An 18365-nucleotide genomic window follows, 5' to 3' on the forward strand; every position below is an offset into this window, starting at 1 on the left:
GAAAGCCTGTTGCGCAAGGGCAGCTCCTCTGAAACCAGTAAAGTGACTTTCTGCACACATATGGAAAATATTTAGAACCATCTGTCACAAGGACGACCCCTATCCAAAGCTCTCGCAGACTTTAAGTGTAGATGTAGCAGGGAAAGCTGCTGTGAGGAGCTTGGCTTAATGCTCGGTCAATTTTCAGACAATTTACATCATCATCAACAGGAATAAATAGTATTTGTGGACATTAAAATATCTGTTTTCCCACCAGCTGTGCAGTAAAAATGTTCAGTTTCAGCTGGTGAACAGCTTTCTCTTTCAATCCTTGTCAGTCTTTGTGTTATTTTTAGACATATGATCTCTGCAGATAAACAGTCCAAACAATCAGCAGGTGAAATCACTTAAGTGTGTGAGGCACTATTTCCTGTCATGCTGTAAACACAGAGCGATCTGTTTCCGTCTCTTCTATTTTCTGACGGAGAAAAGAAACTCCTGCATCCTGGAGGGCAGTCTGTAAGTGCTGGATCCTCTCTGCGTGTAGCAGCATTGTTGGTTTCCGTTTCGCCAGGTCAGTGGACAGTCTGTCGATGCGCTCCTCCAACTGTCAACAGCAAAAACATCGACTGTGATGAGAGTAAAATAACTTTGAGTGTGATTTTTTCCCTCATGTGACCTCTGATTGCTGACTTTTTCACAGCCGATGATTCACTGTTCAAACGAGACCTTAAAGAATGCATGCAAAATGTAAGACATCAGTTTAAGTAATATGGGAAGTCACCTCTGATCATCACCTCACAACCTCACACCTCACCCTAGTTTGAAAGCATGCCCCCTCCAGGTTGGGGGGAAGTTACTGCCTCAAGCGAGGGAGTTAAATTATCTCGGAGTCTTGTTCACAAGTGAGGGTAGAATGGAGCGTGAGATGAATCAGTGGTTTGGTGCGGCTTCTGCAGTGATGCAGGCGCTGTGCCGGACTGTTATAGTGAAGAGGGAGCTGAGCCGGAAGGCAAAGCTTTCGATTTACTGGTCCATCTACGTCCCAACCCTCACCTATGATCATGAGCTCTGGATAGTGACTGAAAGAATGAGATCGCTAATACAAGCGGCTGAAATGAGTTTCCTCCATGGGGTGTCTGGGCTCAGCCTTAGAGATAGGGTGAGGAGCTAAGACATCTGCAGGGAGCTCAGAGTAGAGCCGCAGCTCCTTCGCGTCGAAAGAGGTCAGTTGAGGTGGTTCGGGCATCTGATCAGGATGCCTCCTGGGCGCCTCCCGTTAGAGGTGTTTCAGGCACGTCCCACTGGTAGGAGGCCCCGGGGCAGACCCAGGACACGCTGGAGGGATTACATATCTTGTCTGGCCTGGGAATACCTTGGGGTCCCCCAGGAGGAGCTGGAAAGCGTTGCTGGGGAGAGGGACGTCTGGGGTCCCCACCCCCACGACCTGGCCCCAGCTAGCCAGTGGGATACACACATGCACTTACATGCATACACGGCTGAAACCAGCTTGCCACAACAAACCACAGAGAAACTCAGATTACAACAAGGAGTGTGACTTCATTTTCTGGTCAGGGCGCCATTACTTCACTATATTTCTACAAAGCAAGTAGTGGTTTGCTGCTGTATTAATGCTCTGAATGTCGCATACAGAACCCTTAAGAAACAGTATATCAATCATCATCACAGTATCACCTCTAGAGCGTAAATATCGATTTAGGTACTGTTTAAGTGCTGAAGATTCTTTCCTTGTGCAGTTGCACTGTTTACGTGTAGTTTCCTGTTTAATGGAAAACAGAGACAGAATTATTTTATCGTCTTACCTCCTTCAGCTCTTGACAAACAGCACTTTTCTCCATGTGTTCGTCTTTTCCACTGGTCTGCAACCAACTTTGTAACACCTGTTTTAGTTTTTGCCATGCCCTGAGTCAACATACACAATCACACATTACTACTACTACATAGACAGTGTGTTAAACAACATGAGATGAATGGAAAAACTTTTGTCACAGGTTTTGTACCGGAGCTGCTTCCTGTCCTGTTGGTATGTCGTCATGTCCTGCTGAATGCTGAGCAGTTCTCCAGTCAGAGCTAATGTTGAATCCGTCGCTGCATCTTCTGCAGTTTCTCCACCGGATGCTCTCAGATGTACGTCTTCAAGAAGCACGACAAGAGAGTTTTTAAAATCTTGGCATTTGTGATGTTCTGCATAATCTACACAAGACCATCATGTTATAGTGAATACAAAAAAAAAACCACACTGGGTGAGAAAAGTGCAGGTATCATACCTGAATAAGCTGACGAGTGTTTAACAGGAGGCACAAACTGATGAAGAGGCACGAGTGGAACATCTCCACCAAAACCTGAGCTGTTAGTCTTTCCCAACTTGAAAAAAAGCAGAAATTATAACCCAAGTCAAGTTACCTAATAAGGCTTTGAACATATTACTGACATCTGTTGGAGTCAAACAGGTGACTGTTACCGTATCTTCAGTTCCAGTGGTCATGAAAGCAGAGGGAGGTAAAAGAACATCCTGGTTTTGGGTTTCTTGAGGGCAGTCCTTAGTGGACGTGTAAGGTTCAGAGGGTGACACATTAGATGTGATGATGCTCTGACGTGTGGAGGCAACAGGAACTTTAGCAGGATGGAGGCTGGATGATGCTGTGTGATGGACTTCCTGAGAGGGACGACTGAGCTGCGACGGATATGGACCGGGTCCAGCGCCGGTGATGACAGTCTGTTTCTGAGTGCTGAAAGGAAGGAAAAGTTTTATTCATGATGTTTAAATTTTGAGGGTAACTTTGGTATTTTTCAACCTGGCCCCATATGCCATGTTGTTGTGTCTAAGTGGCTAATTGGAACAACAATTTTTGAAATGCATCCAGCAGTGGTGAAACAAGATGCAATGTACTCCCTGCAGGCAATAGGGCACCGTCAATTTATGTCAACTAAAAAAAACTTGTTGTTACCACAGATGTATTCAGATTGTTATTTAAGTGTCTGATAACATCATGGAAAGGATTCCTACAAAGGTAGACCTTGTTGTTAAAGAGTCAGATCCTATTTGTTTAACCAGAAACAGCCCTGAAATCGCTATCGCCTAACCCACCAGACTCCATTTAAATAAACAGTAATTTTATCATTGTAAAACACACTTCATTCAAAGTCAACAGACACAAACTAAATCTCACAAAAGCTGTCTTGGTTTGTCTTTCCACTGTTTCAACAATCACGAACTCTGGTTTAGTCTACAAAACCTTTAATTCATCCAGTTAGATGTGATAAGATGCAGACTCTATATGGGCTAAAATTACTGTTTATTTAGATGGAGTCTGGTGGGTTTGGCGATGGTGATTTTGGGGTTATTTCTGGTTAAACAAAAAAGGATCTTACTCTTTAAAATAAAGGTCTATCTCTGTAGGGATCCTTTCCGTAATGTCAGACCCTTAGAGTAATAATCGGAGCCAGTCAGCGGCAAAAACAAAACTTTTTGTGATGGACAGAAGGTGGACAGTTGCCCGCAGGATTACACTGCAGCCACTACCGGCTGGACCAATACTGGACCAATTTCAAAAATTGTTGTTCCCATTATTCACTTAGACACAAAAACAATGGAAAATAGGGACCACACTGAAAAAGCTCACAGTTTCCCTTTAACCTAAGCTGTCTGGTATTTTTTAATGTAATGTATTTTGATTATGTAGAAAAAAACTTTACTTTATTTTCGGTGGAGAATCAAACAGTTCCACGCAGCGTCGTGGCTGACATCGAGGCATACGGCTGAATACCCTGCAAAAAAAGAAAAGAAAAACTCTTTAAGTCTGAGTCCTAGTGTTGATATTCAAAGCCTGAGAGGGGCTCAGACTCACAGCTGGCTTAGCAGCCCATCTTCAGCTTCCTGCTCCACAGAGTCAGACGGGGACACATTCTTCAGTCCAGGTGTCGTCAAACAGAAGGTCACGCTCTTTTTCAGTGGTTGCCTTTTGACCTCTGGCTCTCTTTGTGGTTTACTCAGCGCCCGATGCTTCCACCGCATAGCACAGCGCTTCACGACTCTCTGGAGATGTCTTGACCTCTGCAGGACAGATTTGATGAAATGATACTTAAATTTGATGTCTGAAGTGACACAGAAGTGATTAATACCCACTTATTATGGCTCAGTGCAAATGTGCTATATTTTACGAGTAGCAATTTGTCACAGTGAGAAAAAATAAATTATGTATAAAAGTTAAGAATTTTGATGACGATACATTAATAATTTTTCTAATTGCATCGTAGCCCTCTGAATCAAATCAGAACATGAGGTGCCTGGAGATTCCCACCTGCTCTTGGCTGTATTGTGTTAAGCTGGTTGTGAGGTCGTTCATGTGAGCAGCGTATGAGAGGATGCACGTCACGCCCTCCCTCAGCAACTGGTCTCTGTAGACCTGTGCAGCTCTGGCTGCCTGCTCCTGTTTTCTGCGTTGCTCTGTGACCCACAGCCTCCATTCACACAACACCTGCGGCAGGTTCATCAAAAAACATCAAAACCGTGTGAGCATCAATTTAACAGTACAGCGCTCAATTCTGCAGTGAGAGGCGAACACGTGCGGGCAGGTGTGTTACCTTGGCCTGAAGAGTGAGGGACCAGTGCCAGAGCGCTCGCTCCGTCTGCTTAGCTTCTCTCCGTCTGTGCTGCAGCTGTTCAGCAGGAAGGAAAACCAAAGTCACAGCCAGTTTAAATGCACTGAATCAAATCACATATATCTGCCTGACTGTCTGACCTTGTTGTCTAACTGACTTTCACTCTCCGGTATGGGTCAAGCTAAAAACACACTTTACAAAACTTCTACAGAGCCACAGAGGACATTATTGAGCTCTTTTTACTGGCTGAGAAGCACTCTACATGACAACTAGAGATCTTTAAGTATTAACTCAGCTGTGTTTGAAAGGCTTAAGTGTTCAGCGTGTGAAAAAGACAAACCTTTATTTTCCACTGTTCAAAGTACTTCTGGTACATCTTTAATCTCAGCAGAAGGATTCCCTGTCGTTTCATTACCTGTGACATAATCACATTTTTAAAATTAAATATCAGGAAGTCAGCAGTGCAGCTGTTTTATATGTAACAGTTCAGGGATAATGAAGTCACAACCTTGTTTTTCTGACACTGGCTGTGATGCTTATTCCAGGCGCACAGTGCTTTAGAAAGGAGGTTGGAGTCATGGTGCTGCCTGGCTTTTTCCATACATATCCTCTCTCTCCGAGCCTCCCTGGTTCGCTCTCTCCATCGTCTGAAAGACCGCAGCTGCTGAGCTAAACACAGGAAACATCAAGCTAAAACATTAACAATTCATGTTCAATTAAACAGTATTCTGACACAAAAGTAAGTTAAAGGTATAATATGAAACGTTTCCATGGTAAAATATCTAAGAACAACTCGACCTAGCTGTGATATTACAATATGCCCAGTGTTCCCAACAATGTTCAAACCCAGACAAATCTGTAATTTTATTTAGGGTAACAGTTTCATTTGGTCCCCTATCAATGGCATCTTATAACCTTTACCCCCCCTCACTGCGCTAACCTCTGAGGAAACACAGGACACACCAGGTGATACGTCAGAGAATGAGGAAGAAAGTCGACAAGCCACTCTATTGTTTGCTATTGTTTGCACCACTAATGATAGAGGATGATTATTTATTGCTGTTTGGTGCATGCTCTGTCACAAAAGCTGTCCCTGTAAAGCGCAAAAGTACGGGTGAACAAAACAATAACGTTCTAACGTTACAACAATGTTCAACACGCTTATAAAGTTATTTTAGTCTGACCGTTTTGAACACAGTTAACAGCGCCAGGCTACTACTAGAGGAGAGCAGGCAGCAGCTCCAGATGTAGACCGACAGTCAGCGGCCACAGCAGCCAGTACAGCAACAATCTAAGATCAGCAAACTTTCTGTTGCTGCCATTACACAGGTAAAACCCATTGCTGTCACTAACCACCAGCCCGCTGTGACACCTGGCACTGGGGGGGTTTACGCTGGCTGAGTTCGAGCTGCTACAGCTGCCAACTGAAGGTCGATTTCCTAAGCTGCTACCTGCTCTCCTCCCAGGGATGCAGTCCACAGTGGCGGAGAGCAAGGTAGGGGGGCCGCAAGGTGGCTAGATAGCTCATTCTTGTCTCATTTGTGGTCTTATAAACAGAGAGAGCATGGTGAGGAGGGGCTTAGCAAATGTGCTGCATGCAACTCTACACTGAAATACAATTAAATGAATCAATATATGGGAAACACTGTGTCACTGTATGAAGTGTGTGCATATGGCTGTGGTCGGAGGAGTGCATTTTCAAAATCCACTGGCATTTTGTGCCTTTTCCAGAAAGTAATATTTATTTTTGCAAAGAAAATCATGATTCATTTGTCATGAATGTTGAAAAAGAGGAAATCACTAACCAACATGCTGTGGGTGTGAGAGAAAGGAAGTGACATTCATATAAAAAATTGATGTGCAAACAGAAAATAAAAATTTAAACGGTGTTAAAATCAGACAGCATGTGGTCACTGTGTGTTGCTACCTTGATTTATGGACCTCTGAACCTTGCTGACTGCTTCCTCCTGCTGGTGGCGCTTTGACACTGCACACGTTGTTGCTCCTCGCCAAGCAAGAAACACCTTAACATGTTTAATGCAAAGACAGCGATAAGCAAGCACTCCCGCAGAGGAATAACTGTGATAGTTTGGCATATGAGTTTACTGAACAGCTTTCTAACCTTGAGTTGAAGGAAATGCTGAAAGTGATTCTGTGCTTGTTGCTCTTTGAGCTTGACCTCCGTCAGCAGCACTGAGTTCTTCCTCCACACACACAGAGCTGACCTGGAGACAGAGCAGATAAAGCCAACATGAATCATTCAAGGAGCAAACAGAGCAGACGTCCGATAAGAGAATATATGTAAGAATTTGTGTTCAATACCTGAGAAAGTTCTGTTTTTGTTGCCTGTAAAGTTCCTCTGCATCACCGTGGATCTGACACATCTGCAGGTGGCGTTCCTGTGAACGCAGCAGGCGACAGTTTATCAGCTTTTTCTTTTTACTCCAACCTTCAGAAATCATGTGATTATAAATGCAGACGTACCTTCCAGGCCATAAACGTGCGTCTGAGGAGCTTCACTTCATGGTAACGCTGCATCTGCTTCAGCCTGCTTTTCTTCACTCTCTGGCTATGAACAAACTGACCACACACACACACACACACACACACACACACACGACCACACACACACACACGACCACACGCACGCACGCACGCACGCACGCACACACACGACCACACACACACACACACACACACACACACACACACACACACACACACACACACACACGAAACTGATGACTGGTTTCTGTTGATATCTGTACCCTGACTATCTTCAGGGTCCCTTCAGCTTAAGGCTGGTTAGATTTAAGACATTTTAAGACTTTTAAATGCCACTAGGAATAAAAATGTAATACCAATTTTACAATAACCATAATTAAAAAAAAAAACATTAATTGACATCAATTACTTTGGGTTAGAGATCATTTTGCTTAAATGTATATTGTAACATAAATCATGACTTTTTTGGTCAAGTTAAAAAATTATATGATGCACTTCAAATGCTGAAAATAATTAACACTTTCTTGAGTGGAACACATGGAAAACAATAAATATATAACACTATTATACATGTATCCATTTGGTTAACCTTGAAAAAGGCTTGTTCTTTGGTCATGTGATTGGATGTGGTAAATGTATGTGAGTGTTGCTGGTTCTGTTATCATGATCTCCATGACGTTGATGCCAGAGGCATTTGGTAAATTAGTTTTTAAAAAAAGATAGATGTTAACAGTTATTTTCTGATTTTATAATGCAATGTCAGAAAAGATTCATAGAATCCTACTTCCCATTAACATTTTTAAGACTTTTGAAAGACTGATTTAAAACATTTTAATGGCTTATTTTTGGATGTATGAATTTAATGCCTTTTAAGACTTTTTCAAGGACCTGCAGGAACCTGATTTTTAAAAATAAAAGGAACTGTGTTATGTGTTACGATCCAATAATAAGCTTTTAAAACAGACCCTTATCTATGTCTTGTAATATTAAACAAACTAAAAACACAGTTTCCAAGTTTCCTTCCAGAGTTTCCAGACCTAAACAGGTCCGTTTCTGTCTTTCTTTAAACCCTGAGCCAGATGAAGAGAAGAGCAGATGCCTGTCAGATACAGTGGAAAACACTGATGTGATCAAAAAGCTCGGGACAGAATCATTCCAATACAAATGCTGTTTAAATAATTTGCTTAGAGTAATAAAGTAGTCTGCTTACAGTTTTCATTTTGAGTATTTTTAAACATGACAATATGTGGAAAAAAATGTTCAAACTATCTTAATTCTAATTTTTTTTCCATGATCCATTGCCTCGCGGTGATTCGTCTGCTTCCAGCTGGATACTTGAAGTTGGTGCTGCGTGCACACTGAAATCATGACAGGGAGAAAAAAAGTAATTTTCTCTGAATGAAAAACATAACCTCCTTGAAGCTTCTGAACAACTGCCAAAAACAAGCCAACGAGATGCAGCTGCCAAACTTGGTGTTCCTCGGGCTACCTTATGTAGTCTATTCAAACAATGAGAAACAGTCATGGCTGCCAGTGATGGAGACAGAAAACGTGTGCACGTGGGGAAAGCACCTGTGGTTTAAGCTGCTCTTGTCAAATGGATTGATTACGCCTGGTCACATGACTGTTTGAAGCAGTCAATAAAATTCAATAAATAGCAAAGCTGTCCATTGCATTACTTTATATTCACATAATAAATATACAAATGTCAACTAGATGGTAATCTGCATGACACATAAAGAAAAAACTAGAAAATCTGTTATTTTAATCATCCACCTATAGTGATCAATTTGACTTGGACATAAGTGATCACTGTAAGAGGTTTCCATTGTATTATGTGTATATGTGGCTGTGTATTGGCAAGAATCTGGCGATGCGATACCTATCATGATACAAGGGTTACCGTTCAATGTATTGCAATTTCTAATTTTCTAATAATATCTAACTTTAGGAAAAGTGTCACGGTATGAACAACACACCACCACATGCATAAAATCTGAGTAGCTTACTTTTTTTTGCAATCAGAACAGTAGGATCTGCATTTGTATTTATCACAGTCCCTGTACCATTCAACATCAAAGCAATACTTTTTGTGACGTCTGAGCAAGTAATTAACATTTGCATATCCATTCGTTTTCAACTGCTTATCTGGGGCCGGGTCACAGAGGCAGCAGGCAGAGTAAAGTACTCTAGACGCGCCTCTCTCCATTAACACTTTCCAGCCCCTCCTGGGGGATCCCGAGGCATTCTCAGGCCAGATGCAATATATAATCCCTCCAGCGTGTTCTGGGTCTGCCCCGGGGCCTCCTACCAGTTGGGCGGCCCAGGAAAACCTCTAAAGAGAGGCACCAAGGAAGCATCCTGATCAGATGCCCAAACCACCTCAACTGGCCCCTTTCAACACGAAGAAGCAGCGGCTCTACTCCGAGCTCCCTCTGGATGTCTGAGCTCCTCACCCTATCTCTAAGGCTGAGCCCAGCCACCGACCCCATGGAGGAAACTCCTTTCAGCTGCTTGAATTCCTCATTCTTTCAGTCACTACCCAGAGCTCATGACCATAGGTGAGGGTTGGGACGTAGATGGACCAATAAATGGAAAGCTTTACTTTCTGGCTCAGCTCCCTCTTCATCATGACAGTCCAGCATAGTGCCTGCATCATTGCAGAAGCCGCATCAATCCACTTATCTCACGCTCTGTTCTACCCCGAGACCCCAAAGTACTTAAACTCCCTCACTTGGGAAAGTAACTCCCTCCCAACCCGGAGGGGGCCATCCACCATGGCCTCAGACTTGGAGGTGCTGACTCTCATCGCAACTGCTTCACACTCAGCTGCAAACCGCCCCGGTGCATGCTGGAGGTCACAGTGTGATTGGAGCTGTGTGCGTATATCCGTAAAATATAAAAATAAATAAATAAAAGTGCCTGTAGGATTCTTTAGGTAAACAAATTAAGAAAATTGAAAAAGTACAAACACTGTGTTACCACTCGATTAATGGAAATTTTAAAAATCGACAGTGTTTTTGAGAATCAACACCGTATCAGAAAATATAATATTGCGATACTCAAGCGTATCGATCTTTTGTTACGCCCCTAGTATGAGAACAGATGGTGTGTGAACTGGACAGAACAAATACTACAGAGTTACCTTTTTCCATTTTTCCACAGCCCATCTCATGCAGCGCAGGTCACCCTGATGACAAGCCTGCTGTTCTCGATCTCTCCTGACATGCAAACAAAATATGTGTTAGCCAACAGACCGGCAAGTTTCACCCCTCCACTCTACAGCATTTAGTTTGCTTCACCTGTCTCGTATCTCGGTGCTGTTGTCTTTCCACTGCGTCATCGTCTTGTGGAGAAGTCTGTGCAGGTACAGATGGTCTGAAGCCTTCTGTTTCTCTTCTTCCTCCATCTGCTGCTCCGTCCGTTCCCTCCAGCGAGTCCAGGCTCTCTGCAAGTGGCAGCGCTCCTCGTGTAGAATTGCCTGATAACAGCAAGTTATCTGTCAGTAACTGATTCACACCTGCGCTCCTAATCAACAACATGGAGTAGTTTGTGTTTTTATTAACAGTTAACATACCATCCGCTCAGAAAGCATCTGCTCCTTATGCGTCTCTGAACGTCCCCACCAGGTGTAAAACACTGAAGTGTACTGACGCTGCCTGATAACACAGTGATCAAACAAATCAGACAGGTCAACTCTGCTCACTTTGGAAATGAATTACAACACACAAACAGCTCAGGAGGGTTGGTAACTCACCGATTAAAGACTTCTGCTTTGTGTTTCATTTGCTTATGGAGTCTTCTCTGCAGAGTAAACTCAACCCACGAGTCGAAACACCGAGGCAACATACGTTCAGCAAACCAAATGTCTGCACGACACTCCAATTCCTGCAGAAAACATAAGTTTGTTATTAATCTATAAGCAGGATTTAGGGTCACACAGATACCACTCATACTCTCACCTACTGTTTGCCTACATTTTCTATTAATTTATAAATGTTCATATTATGTGTCCTTTTCTCTGCTCTTTAACTTTTGCTCAGGAAGCTGTACCAAACAGTTGGAACCTTCGTTAATAACGTGCGACATCTGAATGCTGTGCAGCCTCTGTTTTCTTTTGCATTTCTACACTAGTATTTTAAGTATTATACTATTTGTATAATTTTATTTCAGTGTTGGCTGTAAGCTTGTTTCTGACTTGTGTGATCCAAACATTTCCAATAACTCTACGGGGTCGTTACATCCAAAATTCAAAATTTATGGGAAAAAAGTACATGTAATCGTTTTCAAATTTACACTGTGTATTTGTCTAATGAAATATTCTGCTTCAATTCATATTTGTTGGTATTTAGCCTTTCAAAAACAAAATTTTCACTGCAGAAAACCCCCCAACTGTTTTCCCTCCTGCTTGCTGCAAACAAAGGGCGGCACGCAGCTGTATTAACGGGGCGGCCTATCATCTGACAGCACCTTAAATCACATTTATTCATTAAACTAAATGTTGAATTAAAGGTCTACTGTGTAGGATTTAGTGGCAGCCAGTGGTGAGGAGGCAGATTACAACTGACTGAAACTTCTCCCATGTGCCAAGCATGTAGGAGCAATATGGAGGCCAGTGTGAAAATGTGAAAATGCAAATGACTCTACTTAGAGCCAGTGTTTGGTTTGTCTGTTCTGGGTAACTGTAGAAACAACATAGTGAACCCCGTAGTGGAGTACCCACTCCATATGTGGTTCAGGCCCCCAGGAAGTGTGCTGGACTTTTAAGCCAATTTGACATATTAGCCAAATCATGTTACTACAACATCCGGGTCTGACACGTGATGCCATTGGGCACAAAAATACTTTTTCTCATAGAGTTACATTGTGAAAGAGACTACTATAAGTCAGTGGACAATTATTTTGAGTGTTACATCTCCCACAAAATGACTTACTTCAGTATCAGGATTTGATTCATTCGGTCTAATAACATTTCTAAAGTCGAGAAGAGCCACAGTATCAAGTCATTTTATCCCCATTGAAGTTAGCAGAGAGCCCAACCAGAATGAAAGATGCTGACTCATCCAACAGATGTCTTCAATGCGCCTACTCTATGGGCCCAATGATGCAGAAGATCTGGGTAATTTTACACCTGCGAAGTCACACTTTTTTGGCTTCATGCACCACTGAGCAACTTTCATAAGTATGAACAGGTCCTGCCTCCGACACTGTATCCATTTCTCTTCATACACCATTGATATAGATATAAACAGCTCATTCTAAGGTAATATAAACACAATGGCCCTTATTTATTTCTTATTATTCATTATCCCCCTAATCCATCACACTGGACCTTCAATTGAAAAAAAAAGATTAATTTATCACTAATGAGTCATTTTTCGAAAATTGGGGATTTTGTTCGACAACATCATAAAATATGACGACAGACCTTCAAAGCTTCTATTAAGTTTTCAAATGAAGTGGAAAAAAAGACATTTGTTACAGCCATAATTGCTTATGTGGATCTAGTGGATCGAGATAATACCTGCATGTGTCTTTGTTCAGCAAGTTTCTCTCTCCAGTGGTGAAAACAGCTGCTCAACAGGACTGCTCTGTAAAAAGAGCAAGAAGTCTGAGTTTATATAAAAATCAAAACAACCTTATATGAAACATACAACATGTTTGTAGTGTGGTTGCCACAACAGAAAGCAATTAATATATTTTCACTCTAAGGCAAACATAAAAAAAAGAATAAAAAGAAAAGCACCTGTGATTGGTCAGTGCCATTTCTGTTAGGTGTTGAAAACTCTTGTCTTCAGCCTCCTCCAGACGGTCCTGCCACAGCCTCCAGTACCTGCATGTCATCTATGAAAACCACAAACATTAAATCATTAGAAACATTACTTGATGTGTCACTGACGCTGTGGTATTAGAATGATGGAGCACTCCTTAGTTACAGTTTGATGATGATGTTGGACGGCCATGTTGTTGTTCAGTCTGTGTGTCTTGTTCCTGAGGACATTAAGAGAAAGTCCCTGCAGTCCAGCTCGCTGCAACAACAACACACAGTGATCAATATATTATATGATCACATTCTCTACTGATATGCTTCATTTACACTTCATCTCACCAGTAGATGATGATGATGATGATGACTTGCAATCCTGTATCTTTCAGCCTCTTCTCTGCACAATGTCACATCTATTGGCAAGCTCAAGAATCAAACAAGTGTACTGATCATTTAACCCCTTAACTATCCCTCAGTTGACTATGCTTGATGCTGTAGTTGGTTTAAAATGGAAGGTGTGTTATTTTATGTTTGGATTTAGGATACAAGCTCTCCAGCGCTCCAGTGCTCTGCGCTGGGTGCTCCGTATGGCCAAGTGCTCTGCAGTTTGCAAACAGTCTTCCTCGACCCTCTTACGATACAGTGCACCAATCCATTTACTCCAACACCTTGCCACCAGACGGAGATTGTGAGCACGTTGAGCCACAGCTAAAAAAAGAAAAACAGAAAAAGGAATTTTAAGAGAAAATTTAGTAATCAGGATTAAAATGTGAGCGGTATAGTCTGAGTGATATTGTGGTTTATATTAAAGCTGTAGTTGGTAACTTAAAAAAAATATAACTTTGTTATATTAGCTGAAACTGCCATTATATCAGTATGAGACACATATCCTGTGAAAAACTCTGGTCCCTCTGCCTCCTGCATGTTATTTTAGGGCTGGACCTGACTCAGAATTGTGTCAGTCTAATCACATTTGGCTGTTCAATATGAATATTCGACTATTGGTTGCTTTTTTCCCCCATACAGAGTTTAAAAGTTTGAACAGGGTTCGGCGAGACGTTCAGGGTGACAGCAACGTTCATGTAATAGAGTAAACAAGCCCTTACTTACGTTAGCCCTCAAGGCTAATGCATGCTAACTATGCTAATGACAGATTGGGAATGTGCAACAATTTTTTGTTGATGTTGATGTAGATGTTAAACAAAAGCCAGATAGACCGTATTTAGTTGCTGTGAGCTCTAAATTCATCACCTCTAAGCAGACAACAGAAGATAACGTTATCTCAGAGCCTGACTGAGCTAAGCCTCTCCTCCAGGTAGCTGCTGCCGTCTTACTCAGACACACCTTGGGTCTGGGTCTCCTCAGAAGTACATTGTACACTGACTGACAAAAAAAAAGACTGCTCGTGTTGCAGAATCTCAACTGACTGATGGGTCTGTGATCAATGGTTTTAATCTTCAACTTTCAGGGGGCAGTCCTCTTGTCAATCATTGCTCCTGACCTTTGGTCAAACTGTCAAACTAGGCAGCGCTGATAAAATATGAATCAAGATTCCGTTACAGTAAGGCTTATTTCTTGTCTCAGATGTTTTCAGAGACATATTTTAGTGTACTGTTTAGCTGTGAAATGAGAAAGCTCGTGACCTGGCGGCCATGTTGGAGACAGTCGAGCCGAAACGAAGCACCAGCCACCTGCCAACTTTCTGACTTTACAGCTAAAAAGTACACTAAAATATGTTTCTGAAAACCCTTTAGGATATAAATAGACAATGCAGTGACAGAATCTTGATTCATATTTGATCAGCGCTGCCTAGTTTGACAGTTTGACCACAGTTCACAAACAATGAATGACATGTTCTGGCACTGATTGGTTGTTTTCCCTCAGCCATGGTTAATTCTAGCACATGCTATTAGAAGCACCACATGGAGGAGCAGGAACATGTTTTTTTTTCACATATTATCTGTCTCATGTTGCACTGTGTGGATGTAGTAACAGTTTAATCAAATATAACAAAAAGTTATTTTTAAAAAAGTTACCAACTGTGAGTAAAGACAGTCAGGTAATTGATAATGACCTTGAGACTCTTTCTTGGTTTGGAGATGAGCCATATAACTTTTCCAGTGATGCAATGTTTTTCTTTTCAGTCTGAGGATGAAGTGAAGTGTAGCTCTGGATTCTTTCTCTTTCTGGCAACAAGCAGCCGTGTGCATTTCTCTCCACTGAAGCCAAGCCTTTGACAAAAAGTCACATATCACCACACAAAACACAAAAGTAGGAGATTAGCATTCATCACACATAATGCTGACGTAATATGATTCATGGGTGTGTCGGAGTATGTCTTTACCCTTCTCCGTAAAGCTAGCGCGCTCTGTTTCACGGCTTGATCCTCTAAAGCTTGAAGGTCTCGATGCTGCTGCAGCCGAGTCTGCCACAAGCTCCATGCTGAACTGCACAGGTGAAAAAAAAAAAAAAAAAAAAAAAACAGCTTTAAAACCAACAATCCACTAAGCATTATAAATGTAGGTCTGATTTGTAAATACACTGATCTTACCGCAGGGTTGCGAGTCTGTTCTGTTCGAGGGCAGATTCAAGCATTCTGTTCTTCATTCGCCTCATTTCTATGAAAACTTCCCATCGTTCAAAAACCAGATGCATCTGTTGTCTGTCAGCTAGATAAGGAAATAATAATGAAAAAACAGCTGCTTGTGATATCAAATAAAACATGAGGCTTTATGGTTAGATAAACTCTCATTGTACAACCCCAATTCAAAAAAGTTGGGATGCTGCAAAAAACATGAATAAAAACAGAATGCAATGATTTGCATTCAATTGAATGTTCAATTGAATACAGCACAAAGGCAAGACATTTAATGTTCAAACTAATAAACGTTGCTGTTTTTTGTAGATATACACTTATTCTGAATTTGATGCCTGCAACACATCCAAAAAAAGTTGGGACAGTGGCAACAAACAACTGGGAAAGTTGTGAAATGCTCAAAAAACACCAGTTTGGATTATTCCACAGGTAAACAGGGTAATTGGTAACAGATTGAAGTATCATAATTGGGTATAAAAGGAAACGGGCAACCTAGGTTCAGTTGTTAACAAGCAAGGACGCCATGAAGTTCACCGCTTTGTGAAAAGCTGCGGAGGCAAATAATCCAACAGTTTAAGAACAATGTTTCTCAAAGCACAGTTGCAAGGAGTTCAAGGATTTCATCATCTACAATCCATGATATCATCAAAAAAATCAGAGAATCCTGAGAAATCTCTGCATGTAAGGGGCAAGGCTAAAAACCAACATTTAATTGCTGTGACCTTCGACCCCTCAGAAAGCTCTGCATTAAAAACTGACATGGTTATATAAAGGATATTGCCACACGGGATCAGAAACACTTTGGAAAACCACTGTTGGTCAACACAGTTTGCTGCTGCATCTACAAATCTAAGTTATGATTCTACCATGCAAAATGAAAGCCTTACATCAACAACAACCAGAAACACCATGGACTTCTCTGAGCCTGAGCTCATCAGAGATGGACTGACACCAAGTGGAAAAATGTGCTGTGGTCTGACAAGTCCACATTTTAAATCGTTTTTGGAAACGGGGCAGTAGCTCAGTCCATAGGGACTTGGGTTGGGAACCGGAGGGTCGCCTGTTCGAGTCCCCGTCCGGACCAAAATATGGAATATGGACTGGTGGCTGGAGAGGTGCCAGTTCACCTCCTGGGCACCGCCGAGGTGCCCTTGAGCAAGGCACCAAACCCCCCAACCGCTCGGGGCGCCTCACCAAGGGCAGCCCCCTCACTCTGACATCTCTCCAATTTGTGCATGTATAGGTCCTGTTTGTGCATGTGTGTGTCTTTCGGACCTGTGTGTAATTGACAAGCAAGAGTGAAAACATTGAATTTCCCCTCAGGGGGATTAATAAAGGAAATAAACTTAACTTAAATCATGGATGTCGTGTCCTCCGGGCTAAAGAGGAAAAGGACCATCCAGATTGTTACCACCACAAAGTTCAAAGCATCTGTGATGGTATGAGGGTGTGTTAGACTTAGAGCCCATGGCATTATGGGTAACTTTCACATCTGTGAAGGCACCATGAACGCTGAAAGGTACATACAGGTTTTGGAGCAAGATATGCTGTCATCCAGACAATATCTTTTTCAGGAATGTCCCTGCTTGTTCCAGACAGACAATGCCAAGTCACATTCTGCATGTTTTACAACAGCAGGGTGTCATAGTAAAAGAGTGTGGGTACTAGACCGGTCTCCCTGCAGTCCAGGCCTGTCTCCTATTGTGTGTGTGTGGCAGATTATGAAGCGCAAAATACAGCAATGGATCCTCAACAGATAGTGTCCTCAGTTCTAAAACACTTACTAAGTGTTGGTAAAAGAAAAGGCGATGTAACACAATGGTAAACATGCCCCTGTCCAAACTTTTTTGGAATATGTTGCAGACATCAAATTCAACCTGAGTGTATATTTAAAAAGAAAAACAAAAGCAATAGTTTATCAGTTTGAACATTAAATATCTTGTCTTTGTACTGTATTGAATTAAATATAGTTCAAACAGATTTCCAAATTATTGCATTCTGTTTATAATTATCTTTTACACAGCGTACCAATCTTTTTGGAATAGGAGTTGTATAAGTTAAAAAACATACCAAATGACTGAGCAATTTGGATCTTTCTCTTCTTCTCCCTCTGCAATGACATAAACCTTCGCCAGCTGTGAAATGCCAGGTTGTACAGATAATACCTGAAACACAAAGTACACCATGAGCACACACAGCCACCTTCTGTGACCAGTTGACTGAGACAGAGGACTATACCCTGTACCTGTAGTGACAGTCTGCTCGCATGGTAAGACTCCACTCTCTCCTGGACGTCCACCACTCGTCTCTCCATCCTTCAAAGGCCTGTCTCAGCACCACGCTGTTATAGTGGGACCTGCAGCATGTCATGTTAGAGGTCAGGCTCAGACTGGACATTTGAAAGTGGCAGACTTCATGTTTCAATAACTCCAGTTTGCAAAATGGGTTGTTACCTGGCTTTATGAGGAAGAATTCGGCCGAAGGTGTTGTGTATCCATATCTTCAGGAACTTTCTTGCCAAGTGCCTGTCGTGATTGACAAAGTTACATTAAGTTATAAATGATGAGATAAAAGCGTTAATGCAGTAAATTAACTGTATCAGCACCTTATCCTCAGCTCCTTGAGTCTTCCACCTTTGTTCCAGCTGTATCCAACCCTGTAAAGAACCTTTCTGGTGTGAAATTGGCGGACTGGTCTTCTGTCAGCACCTGAACTGACGCTGCTCGGTCTCGGTCTGACTGGATCTGGTTTTCTGGCGCCATTTTGCATCGTATTAAATCAGTTCACCCCTGTACCGAGCAGTAAAAGCAGCACAGACCAAACACTTTACAACTGTTTTAACCAGTGTGGAGAGACAGTTGGGGTTACCAAAGTGCGCGCATTTGTTTTTCCTTG

General features: G+C 42.0%; 1 protein-coding gene across 2 annotated transcripts; it reads right to left on the bottom strand.

The window, feature by feature from the left end:
• Positions 1-405: 405 nt before the first annotated feature.
• On the bottom strand, positions 406-18365 carry sfi1 (SFI1 centrin binding protein). 2 transcript variants are annotated; one of them, XM_050038806.1, is made up of 31 exons: positions 18076-18365; positions 17924-17995; positions 17716-17826; positions 17541-17635; positions 15426-15543; positions 15219-15321; positions 14949-15105; positions 13421-13582; positions 13217-13287; positions 13044-13136; positions 12854-12951; positions 12632-12698; positions 10865-10995; positions 10685-10766; positions 10410-10588; positions 10253-10328; positions 7087-7182; positions 6925-7001; positions 6725-6827; positions 6530-6626; positions 5210-5271; positions 4943-5017; positions 4585-4659; positions 4302-4478; positions 3849-4054; positions 3697-3768; positions 2462-2729; positions 2268-2364; positions 2001-2133; positions 1803-1902; positions 406-586 (listed from the first exon to the last, which is right to left on the bottom strand). In XM_050038806.1, the coding sequence occupies exons 1-31, from the start codon at positions 18237-18239 to the stop codon at positions 413-415; spliced, it is 3591 nt and encodes a 1196-aa protein (XP_049894763.1). In that variant the 5' UTR covers positions 18240-18365; the 3' UTR covers positions 406-412. The 2 variants fall into 2 exon arrangements, with proteins under 2 accessions (XP_049894763.1, XP_049894762.1); XM_050038805.1 differs by having other exon boundaries at positions 5111-5271.

This window comes from Epinephelus moara, chromosome 24 (assembly GCF_006386435.1).
Source record: "Epinephelus moara isolate mb chromosome 24, YSFRI_EMoa_1.0, whole genome shotgun sequence".
Classification (NCBI taxonomy): Eukaryota; Metazoa; Chordata; class Actinopteri; order Perciformes; family Serranidae; genus Epinephelus; species Epinephelus moara.